The 12476-nt window shown below is 36.9% G+C and overlaps 1 protein-coding gene across 1 annotated transcript; it reads left to right on the top strand.

The window, feature by feature from the left end:
* Positions 1–1830: 1830 nt before the first annotated feature.
* LOC140243421 (mucin-5B-like) lies at positions 1831–8561 on the top strand. Its single transcript, XM_072323100.1, has 7 exons — positions 1831–2046; positions 2291–2459; positions 3627–3650; positions 4367–4395; positions 6654–6761; positions 7116–7158; positions 8254–8561. Exons 1-7 carry the CDS (start codon positions 1831–1833, stop codon positions 8559–8561), a joined length of 897 nt encoding a protein of 298 aa, XP_072179201.1.
* The last annotated feature ends 3915 nt before the right edge of the window (positions 8562–12476 follow it).

Below are 12476 nucleotides of genomic sequence, written 5' to 3'. Positions count from 1 at the left end.
GGCGTTCTTAAAAGGATTAAATCATTGTGATTCCTGTACCATTAATATGAAAAAGTAAAGTAGTTTTGATGTTTTGTTATTTTATACCTGGGAAAAAGAATGCAAGCAAACATATTTACCGTTCCACAGAAATTGCTGACAAACTAGCAATTTTGCAATCAACGAATTCTCTCATAATGCAATGATTGTTGTTTTGTACACAGGCACAGCTTCGCCAGCACCGACACCTGCAACTAGTCCAGCTCCCAGCACCACAGGTACGTAAATATTCCAGTCCAAACAAGGACAACTCGAGCAAATCATGATTATATTGTAGAAATGAGGGAAATCTTTATTTCAGGAAAAGGGAAGTAATGAAACTTCGTCATAATCATTGCTTGTACACGGACAAAACTGATGTTTAGCTTTTGAATATAAGACAAGAATGTACAAATGTCTGTCTGAACGCTCAACAACATGTGGTACTGGTATCGAAATACTCCGGTACAGCACAGTTTGCGGCTATGCAGACAGGCGAAGAAATTGGATCTTTAAAACGGGAATGTTATCTGACATTTTTCCCTTCAAAAAGGACTGTGCTATTTCCAGTCTACGCAGCAAACATTCATTTGCTTACAAAATGACGAATATTGTGTGTTTTCTCTCCTTTAATGAACCACTTTGCAATCTCATCTGTTTTGATGATACACTTTCCATAAAAAGAATTAATGATTTTTGTACACGGTCACTGCTTGGCCAACACCAGAAACTGCTGCAACTACGCCAGTTACAGGCACAGGTTTGTTGATACTGGACTTTCTGATACAAAAGTTTATAATAATTGTCTAACATAACTAATAGTTAAACTGCATATCCACTTGATGCTATTGATATTGAGGGTAACCACAATTGACGAAAATGTCTTATGAATATTAGGCAAGTAACTGAATGAAAACAAAACCATGTTATTTCCTGTACTATGAGGAAAAAACGAGTTGTAATGGTTTTCACACATAAAAAGGACTCCAGTAAATTCCATTCTTAAAGGGGATGGCTAGTAACTGATTAGTGGGAATCAGTGGGAATGCTTGGGGATGATTGTTCCAATCCTTGTGGGATTCCTTTAAGAGTACATTGTATATATATTGTTGTGTGATGTGCAGTTTAATGTTTCCAGGTGAGCATGCCTGTACAGTGACGGGGCGATCAGCCCATTGAAAATAAAACAACATGTTTCTTGTACTGTCAAGTGATTTTTGTTCAGTTTCAATACATGCAGGACAAGTGAAGGTGTGATTTTATTTGTTTTTGTTTTTGTATTATGTTTGTCTTCTAATGTTTCATCTTACCGTAAACAAATTTGATGTCATGCACAAAATTACAGCTTCTCCTGCACCGACTGCCGCAACTACTCCAGTTCCCGGCACGACAGGTACGTAGATATTAGACTTATAAATATACGAGATCATGCCCATAAACCTGACGACGAGGTTGAGATTAGGTGCGCTGTTTGGGAGGGGGGGAGAAGATTTTTTTTTTTTAACACCAACAGTAATGGTGGAGAGTGGTAAAGCACCGTTAATACCGAAGGTTGATACAACAACCACCACCACCACCACCACAACAACAAAACAGAAACCGAAAAGCACTGGCATTTGCTCAAAATGTAGGCCTGTATACAAATCTAACTACGTGTAATTAACGTGCATGTGTACACTACACTTGCAAACGATAATGAACCGTTGCATTGTTACTATACTTATTCCATATCTAGCTCCGATATGTTACTTTGTTGGAGAGCTTATTTGCGGGACCGACATCGTCGGAGTGGATGTTTACAGCGCTAACACGATGCCAGATGGAAATGTCACCTCCAGCACAGACGGTGTCGGGGTAGCGCAGCCCGCCGGCGCCTTCACCTCGGAGTTCAGCACCACGGTGGTCCTGGCTGCTCTGCGGATAGAGGTCTTGCAAGATCTCCAAGCGCAAGAGCCTGTCGGATTCGAGTTGCACTATAAACGTGAGGGTGGAACCTGGCAACTAGTAACGGATGCCGGTACAGACACGGTAAGTATCGAGCTGAATCAATGCACTATCAGGAGTAAAGACCTATGTTCTTAAATGGACATCATGATACTTTTTTTTTGGTAGAGAAAAATAGTGGATTAGGTAAACCAGTTCGTAATTAGCTTTTGTGCAGATTTCCCAAATACCAACATCGTCGTACCTTTCGAGGTACATCTGTCAGTGCATTTTGTTTTGGATCATTACCAAGAATCATTTCTTCTTTCTTTCTTTTTTCTTTTCAAAGGTGACAGAGTTTCTGATACCTCCGGATACCATGGCGGGAGATACTCTGGAGTTCAATGTATCAAATCTGCTGCCACCAGATGTAACGGATGTCAAGATACAGTTTACCAGGTCCGGTCAGTTCGGCGACTTCACGTTCGAGCCAACGTTTGAGTACTGCGTTACAATCGGTAAGTTCCGCACGGTGGCAGCTTCATCAGTTGTCAATGGAGATCTCAACTACAGCAGCCCAAGACACATGGTTGATGTTTCATGTGCACTGAACTACGTACTGTGTAGATTTCAGAGCTTCATCGGTTCTCAAAATTAACGACATATTGTTGGAAGGTTCTGTGGCAAATCAGTCAGGTGACATAAAAATATTCATGTGGAGATTCATCGAGTCAGATTTATCTTTCAGCTACTGAGGTACCTTTCTAAGCATATGACTTGTCTTGTTTCAGTAGAGCAAATGGCAATGAATTAAATAGAATTTAATGTTTTGAATATTAAAGATAGAGCATACATTTGAAGAGCTTCGTTGCAAAATGGGCTAGGCGCCATTTTTACACATTTTAAAGTATGTCCATCGTCAGACAGAGCAAAATAAAACCTTTCCGGTGATACCTCACTTGTAATATAACAAGGAATATTCTAGAAGTTATGAATAAAAATATCCCATATTTTCTTATCATTTTCTTTGTTTTTAGCAGCTTTAATCACAAAATAACATTTCAACTTAACAAGAATGAAGTTAGCTCGTTTTGTGATACAACTCTTCATTTGTTTTACAAGGTCTTATGAGCATATTCATACACATGTTCTACACCTGAATAATTTTTAAATCTGAATAACTATGATTAAGGGTGCAACCAAACTCTTAGTTGTTGGCTTACGGAAAAACTGGTTTGTTCAAGTCACTGTATAAGATATGTCTTTATGCCCTCTACTCTGTATATCGTAATCACAAAACCGCTTGTAGAAGGATATGTTTTTAACAAATTGTTGATATAATTATTATCATGACCAATAGGTCCTCATTAAGGCAGTTGATCTTTACATTATCTTCATTCCCTCTCCTGTATATTCCTGTCCTTCATGTCATCAACGTTTTTGGGTTGTTGTTTTTTTTTTAAGTTACATTTGGACATTTTTAAGGAGGCTGTCTAAAGAGTCATTTCCAATCAGCCTTCGAGCTTACAAATCTGTAACCGTACAGGTCTGTGAACGTACAAGCTTGTAAGCTTTATATGATTGCTCCACCATTCACATGAATACGTGTAATTTTGTAATCAAGACTGCCCATATCTCCTACTTATGATCAAATCCTTTCCTATTTCCCTTTTATACAACTACAGATCAGTGTCTTCCAAGGCAAAGGGGTATGTTACTGTTAAAGATGGAGTCATTGGGGAAGGCAGAAACAATAGAAAAGACACAATAATAACATAATTTCTAATAACATTTCGGTGAAACGGTTGATAAACGAATTTCTCAAATACAGGAAATTATCTTACAGATTCAAACTCAACTTTATGAGAAGTACTTTTAAACTTGGTTCTAACGTAAAGTGTTACAATGTGGTTTATTTGTATGCAAAATACTTCTGACAAAAATAAAAAGATTTCATTAGATTTTTCGCCAGTTTTGTCAATCATTAAATCAAGCGAAGAAAGTATATGAATATATGCCAAAAAAACAACAACAAAAGGTTTTGTATCCAATATTAGCTAGAACTGTATTCATATTATTTAGACTGTTTGTAGCTGCCTGTCAAATGGTATTATTGTGGTTTTCTCTTTATGTATCATATGTGACGTATATTTGTACCTGAGTATAAAGTGATTATATTTTTTTTTGAAGATAAACGAAGTTTTCTCTTTGCATGTAGCTAATTGTTGCGTTTCATGAGGTTTGTATGGATTGTTTTTTTTTTTCTTTTCATTTTGATGAAAATAGTTGTTATGTGTTCATATCTTTATACATATATATATATATATATATATATATGTTCATGTTATACGTTCTGTTATGTTATGTTCATATTCTGCAAAAGCCAATGCCGATGTTATTTTTCCCCTCACTTCTTCCTGACCAGGTTGTAAGGCGAACGGGAACTTCTACTTGGTGAGATACTGGTGTTTTTTTTTTCTCTGTCTTTGTGAAATATACAAGGATTTTTACATAGTTTGTATTTTCATGCAAGATATTTTAAAAGGCATATGTATGAATATTTTATTATGATAATCAGTGGCACATAAATCTGTAACACTGGATGTGCCTGGAATGGATATAGGTTAGGGCGGTCCGCGGACTACAGTTATTTAGTTAACTTTGCCCAATGCCTGGCAGCCCTGTCAGGTGCATCCAGTGTTTAGGTATGTTTTGTGTTATTGTATTGATTGATCATTTTGAGTTTTGTAATTGATTGTGTATTGTATGTTTTCTGCCAAATGAAATAATAATAATAACAACTAGAAATGTCGCTATGGCGACTGATGCCTCCGCCATAATGCATGATTCTACCAATAGTTGTATAGCACAATGTCTTCACATAACTGGCAAAATATTGATATGACAGGTTTGTCAGAAATGTCTTGAATGTTCACTTTCCTCAAAATGGGTTTGCTATAATTGTCTAAGAGTGCAGGTACACATATTTGGGGAATTGAGGATTTTTACTTGACTTCTGACCGACCCTGTTATATGTTTATGCATTGAGTAATATTCAAGGTATGAAGAACGAGTGTAATTACAGCACAAAATAATTTTTTTTTCATTTAAACCTGACCTTTGACCCTTAACCTTTGACCTTTGGCCTTCTGGCTGGAAATTTCCCAGAGAATCTCCATTAGGTAATACATGTATATATTAAGTTTTAAAACTAATAATGCAAGCATTGCATATACAACGGTAGTATATGCCTATGAAAGAAACAGTAAAATCTTATGGAGTTGACCTTGACCTCTGACCCCTGACTATTGACCCATGACCCCTTTAAAATTCCCTAGATAATCCCTGCCAGTCAGTACATGCATATGTATCAAGTTCCATGAAGATGCATTGAACCATTTGCGAGAAAAGTGAAATTGTAACATTTTCACCTAACCTTTGACCTTTTGACCTTTAACATTATGACATGAAACTCTCTCTGGAGAATCTTTACGCAGTAGTACATGTCTGCACTAAGTTTCAATAAAATACCTTTGGGCATTGCATAGATATGGGGGAAATAGCAACATTTTTAGCATTTGACCTTGACATTTTGACCTTTGACCTCTTGGCAATGTCATTAAAATCTCCTCAACTAATTGCCCCATCATACATCATACTTGGACCAAGTTTGGTGAAAGCTGCTTCATCCAGTTTTGAGTTATCACACAAACAGATAAATTTTAGGATTTGAGCTTGATTTTTGACCTTTGACCTCTGTCCGATTTCACTAAAAAACTAATCATGTAATTGTCCCATCATACATCATCCTCGGACAGAGTTTGGTGAAATTTACTCCATCCAGTCTTGAGTTATCGCGTAAACGGATACAATTTCATGATTTGACCTTGACCTTTGACCTATGACCTTAGGGTGATTTCACCCAAAATCTAATCAAATAATTGTCCCATCATACTTTATAATTGGACCAAGTTTGATAAAATTCCAGTCAATATTTCTCAAGTTATCGCGTAAACGAATGCGGACGGACGTACGGACGGACGGACGGACAACCCGAAAACATAATGCCTCCGGCACCACTTCGTGGCGGAGGCATAAAAATGTGTTTTCGTTTTCTCAGAGACTTCAGTTTGTACAACATACAGTTTTCTTTCCTTTTAAATGATGATTTATTCAAGACTTAAAAATAGCAATTATTTGGGATGAATATCTGTTTATTAAGCTGTATGGGATGCTAAACAAAAATTAAAAACAAATGGTCAAAGGTAGAGGGACCACAGATTTAAGAAGGCGCTGTTGGATGGCGATGTTTGATGGTGTGACGGAGGCCGCCATCATTATTACGAAGATGGATGTTGTAAAGGTAGTGAAGTTTCAGTCAAGGCAGACCACTTCATTACAGGAAGTTATACAGCGTAAAGCGTATGTATTAATAGGCGGAATTGGCCAGGGACAATGTCCGAATCCAATGACGAACTGCTATTGACATTATTTCAAAAATTTCGATGAACAAGTGTACTTGTACGAATCTGTTTTATTATTGAGTGTGGAGCATGGCAGGTAGGAAAAACGTGGGTGGATCCGATCCTAGGTCAATTTCCCTTTAATGTTACTTCTGATATTCTGTGTACCAGCGTGCAACATCACCAACATTATCATGAGGAAATGGAAAGAACAATAACAATTAATGGTTTCTGGTTATTTATTCTTAGTTTGATGAGCAGATACCGAGCCCTGACGGCAGGGGTTGCGTTGAGATGACGTGTTCCGCAGACGATGGTTTCCGGGTTCAACCAGTCCGTTGCAATACCACCTGTAACGTGAGTGATTTTTCACGCGATTACAACGCATTTTTTGTTTACTATTAAAGGGCCTTTGTCTTCGGAAAATTAAGGAAAAAAATGTGTAATTATTATGCATTAACTTGACTGTCTTTATAACTTGAGCGCATCAATTAGTCTGTTGATAAACAAATAAAAAACAATAATGCTTTGAACTACTACGAGATGATAAACTTTAAATGTGTACTTTAATACAATGTGCTTTACTTTAATTTCAGTGCAAGAATTATGTTAACAAAGAATATAGAATAACACTTGTAACACTTTTTTTTTCCAAAAAAAAAACACCCAAACAAACAAACATTAACCACGGATCGTATGTTTATCATACAGGGTAACCTGATCTACGTTGAGGACCAGTGTTGCCCCCGATGTGGTAAGAACATCCCGCTGTGTCTCTGACGCAGAAATATGGAAACAATACAACATATAAAAAAGAATCATGAACAATGAATCGATACTACAGCTCAGCGCGTTAGAAATAAATGGGTGACTACAATTATATTAGTATCTCTAATGATCTCTTATACGATAAAGCAACAAGTAACGTTTCAATGGAATAATCAAAATAGTGACTGCTATCGGTACCAATAGCAGTAGAATTACTTACAATATACGAACCCTCGTATGCTCATAATCACAGGATATCGTGAATAGTTTGGTACCCGGAAAATAACATTATGTTTGTATTGTTTCACAAGATAACCGTGTAAATCATAGATTTGGGGCCATCTAGGCGGAAACGACAGCAGCATATTGTTCACCAAAGTGTCTGCAGGGATATGACGTCATAGGGCCTCGTCTTGTTTACTTGTTTTTGTTTGTCTGTTTCATTTTGAGAGCAATGAAAAGAACAGTATGCCTCAGATGGGAATGTACATACAACTGTTAGACCCCTTTACTTTATATTTTTTTTTCATTCCAGTTTTAATGTATCATTGTAATCGTTTTGTTATGTTGTTTATCTTGTGACAGCTCTGAATTGTAGGACTTAATAGTCATGTGTTGAGAAAAATGTTTGCTGCGATGTACTTTTTGCAGAGAGAGTAATATAATTGTAGTCACCCAATTATTTATATGCATATAAAGAGCTCTTCTATCATAAATTACAGCAAATAGAAAAACCCTGTCAAAGCGGTATCATTTCTCCGCCTTTCGTCCATGTTCTCATTTTGTCTGTTTGTTTGTTCATTTCCATCTGAGAAGATGGCTGGATACGCAGTAGCCCATATTCAGCTACGTTAAGCTGGATTCCATGGGGTCCAGTTGGATGTGAGGTGGGACCACTTCACCGGGTTAAACACTTTTGTCTTTGTATAATATGTGGTTTTTGTTTTTGTTGTTGTTGTTGTTGTTGTTGTTGTTGTTGTTGTTGTTGTTTTTGTTTCTGGTTTTGTTTTCGTTTTTTTGGTAAATGAGCACTTGATAAAGGTGGCCCCGCCATTAACTCTTTACATTTTACGTTTTACAGAGGCCCTACCAGAACCGCAGCCAACGACTTCGTGTGAAGTCTCCTACACGGAGAAAATCATAATGAAGGGCCAATGTCGTTCCACCCAACCTGTTCGCGTCGGGACCTGCTCGGGGACGTGTGAATCATCGGAGGACGAGAATCGCGTCGTAGACTGTCGGTGCTGCCAAGTCTTGCAGACAACCTTCCAAGACGTTGAAATGGAGTGCGGCAGCTCCGGGGGGGCTTATACACCAAGCGATCCGCAGTCCGTCGAATTCGTAACGCAGTGCATGTGCATGGAATGTGAAAATGGTCGCATTGCGTAAAAATTAAATTACCGATCGTCTTTTGACATGGTTGACAAGATTTCCCTCCGACCTGCATGCCCTTACAATCATCAATTCATATTATCTGCTTTGCTTCTAGTATGTCATGTTTTACTTTCCTATGTGTTTATATATGTGTATGTCTATTTTTTTTTTTCTCGATTTAGACTTATTACTTGAGAATAATCTCAACTCAAAGCCGGCTAAACAATTACAGAAGCAAATTATATATTCAAGGTTTATCTTGAACATTGTATACGGTGTTGGTCACTTGTAGACTTGCATCAGTTGGTTTTCGGTGTGTTTATACATTTTAATTATTTCAGTGTTTGTTGCGCTGTCTCACTGTATAAGGTTTCATTATTGTATTCTCTAAATACAACCCTTTCCATTTAAGTAAAGTACTAGTAATCTTGTACATCTATAATAAACTATAGAAGTAAACGTATATTGGCCGCAGTCACCCTTTGATAAAGTGCTTTTAACAATAATTCTCAAGTCTGACTAAATACCTTGGTATACCTTGTACCGTAACGCTTTCATGGAGGCATCGTAAAAAGAAGAAGAGAATCAAATAAGAAAGATGTCTCGTTGTCCTTAGGAAAGAAGTGCGTTGCCGTGTATGTGTCCTAGCTTCCCTACAAGATTTAGTGCTTTCCAGAGATCATCATGCACAGTTTCTCTTTCGATCATGGCTTATCTTATTTGTTTCTTACTGACTCTTAGCTTCTGTGAGGTACACACACACTCTCTCTCACACACACATATCATGGCTCGATAGTAACTTTTCTTCATCAAATTCCCGCGTTTTCCCACAGAAATCAAAATAAGAAATACTAAAAAATGATTTGAACAACATTAGAAGTGCTAGAACAATACAATAAGAAGCTGTGATAGTATGACAAAGTGTGTCAAATACCACTTACTGTGACTACGAACTAAATTGAATCATTCTGTCACACATTTCAGTGATTATAAACTTTGATAATTATCATAAACCTTGATTGTTTGCAGGTATAATTATGACTGAGGAATTCAAATGTCACCCGAAATTATTTAAAGTTTTACATCCTGTAGTACAGTGTATTGAATTTAGCCATTAAAAAGAAATAAACTATTTCAATGATAACATAATATATTGTATTCATGATACTTTGATATCATCATCAAGGGATATACTTACAGTATCATTGTTGGAAATATAAACGTAAGATTATTTAAAGATGGTCATGAATAGTTTGGCCGTGGAATAGACATTTCAGCTCGGTTGACAGACGTTTCAATTCAGTTGAGTTCTGCCGTACATACTATCTGCTGAAATGGATACATTTGTGAAGCACTGGGCCACGATTTAATTTTCCATTTTCTGAGTGAGAAAAACATAAAAATTGGGTCACTGAAACATAAAAATGGAGGCCCGACACATCACTTTCTTAATATCGTATATTCCTTACTTACAGATTTAAAGCTTTCTCAAGCGGGGAACTCGCAAATTTAGTATTTAATTCATCCTTTTTTTTTCAATATGGTAACATGCTTGAACCGCTTCTTCGCTTAGTCTGTACCTCGCTTTGCCATACAAGGTGTACTGTTAGGTTTTGATAATTAGTAATAAGCAGTTTTAACGTTATTGCTTCGTGTTTACACGTGCGTCTATAGTGTCTATTCTTATGCCTCCGCCACGAAGTGGTGCCGGAGGCATTATGTTTTCGGGTTGTCCGTCCGTCCGTCCGTCCTTCCGTCCGTCCGTCCGTCCGTCGTAGCGTCCGTCCGTCCGTCCTTCCGTCCGTCTGTAATGAATTTTGTGGACAAGGTAACTATCAAAACCTGTTATGGTATCCTAATAAAACTTGGCATGTATGTGTATTAGGGGGTGAAGTTGTCCCTATCAACTTTTGGGTGCACATGCTCAAGGTCAAAGGTCAAAAGGTCAAGGTCAAATACATAAAATTTCACTATTTCCACCATATCTATTGAATGCCTGAAGATATTTTCTTGAAACCTAGTGTACACATGTATTACCCAATTAAGATTCTCTGGTGAAAGTTTGGGTCATGAGGTCAAAGGTCAAAGGTCAAAAGGTCAGGGTCAAATACATAAAAATTTCACTATTTCCACCATATCTATTGAATGCCTGAAGATATTTTCTTGAAACTTAGTGTATACATGTATTACCCAATTAAAATTCTCTGGTGAAAGTTTGGGTCATGTGGTCAAAGGTCAAAAGGTCAGGGTCAAATACATAAAATTTCACTTTTTCCACCATATCTATTGAATGCCCGAAGATATTTTCTTGAAACTTAGTGTATACATGTATTACCCAATTAAGATTCTCTCTCTGGTGAAGGTTTGGGTCATGAGGTCAAAGGTCAAAGGTCAAAAGGTCAGGGTCAAATACATAAAATATCACTATTTCCACCATATCTATTGAATGCCTGAAGATATTTTCTTGAAACTTAGTGTATACATGTATTACCCAATTAAGATTCTCTGGTGAAGGTTTGGGTCATGAGGTCAAAGGTCAAAGGTCAAAAGGTCAGGGTCAAATACATAAAATATCCCTATTTCCACCATATCTATTGAATGCCTGAAGATATTTTCTTGAAACTTAGTGTATACATGTATTACCCAATTAAGATTCTCTGGTGAAAGTTTAGGTCATGAGGTCAAAGGTCAAAAGGTCAAGTGAAATATTAAAGCTTCTTTTTTTTTCTCTGTACCTTGGAAAATTGTTCAAGGTATCTTCATTGAACATAGTATATACATGTACTGACTGGAATTGATTATCTAGAGAATGTAGGGTTCATGGGGTCAAAGGTCAGGGGTCAAAGGTCAAGTGCAACACTTCAAAATTTTACTATTTCCCTCATATTTATGCAATGCCAGCAGGGTTATTTTTTTTTAACACTTGGTGTATGCATGTGTAACCTAATAGAAATTCTCTGGAAAGTTTTTTTTCTTCTTTTTTTGCCTCAAAGGTCAAAAGGTCAAAGATCAAGTGAAAGTGCTGAACTAACTTTTTCCTCCATATCTCGGAAGTGGTTCAAGTTATCTTGAAACTTAGTACATATTATGCATGTTCTACCTGAAAGTGATTATCTTATGAATTTTAGGGTCAAGGGCCAGATGAAAATGGTAACAATTTACTATTCAATTCAGAAATTCACACCAATTCTCCACACCTGTACCTTGAAAATTACTCAATGCCTAAATGTGTGAATGGGTCAAAGTCAAGTTAAAGTCCTTAAATCCCTAGATACATGCTCTCCTATTCATCCAATTAAACCTAGGTCAAGGAAGGTGAACATTCAACACATTTGTGACAAATTTGTTATTTCAATATTTTGCCAATTTTGTGAAAATGTAGTCACACATTGTCCACATGTACTATCTAGACCTATTGGGAAAATCATGCATTATGGCGGAGGCATACCAGTCGCCAAAGCGACATTTCTAGTTTCAATTTGTTTCCTAATTTGTTTGTCAAATTCACTTTTGTTATAAAGCCTACCTTTTATTTGCGATGTTTTTACACGTAAGTGCCTATTCTCTGTGACATACATGACATAATGGTTATAAGACTTTGGCCCAATGCCTGTAACATTGTGTGGGCTTCATTTACATTTGCTGCAGTACGTAATACGTTTCACTGCTTTCGTCTGTTTAATATTAGTAGGCCTATAGTCTTTTGTATTGAGTTTATTGTTGGTATTGCTCAAATCAAACAATTTGCGATGGTTTTTCATGTCATAACACTCTCATGTAAAGCTGGTTCCTTGATGTAACTCGGTATAACTCGTGATGGAAACTTTTGCTTTGAAAGGCCAGCCCTTTCAGTACTGTACACTTTGTGATTTTTCGGATTTGAAATAAAACTTTTTTTCTGTTCAAGCATCAATGTGTTGTGTTTTCATT

This window comes from Diadema setosum, chromosome 20 (genome assembly GCF_964275005.1).
Source record: "Diadema setosum chromosome 20, eeDiaSeto1, whole genome shotgun sequence".
NCBI classification, from domain to species: domain Eukaryota; kingdom Metazoa; phylum Echinodermata; class Echinoidea; order Diadematoida; family Diadematidae; genus Diadema; species Diadema setosum.
Note: the sequence above shows the minus strand (reverse complement) of the source record. Positions and strands in the feature narration are given on the sequence as shown.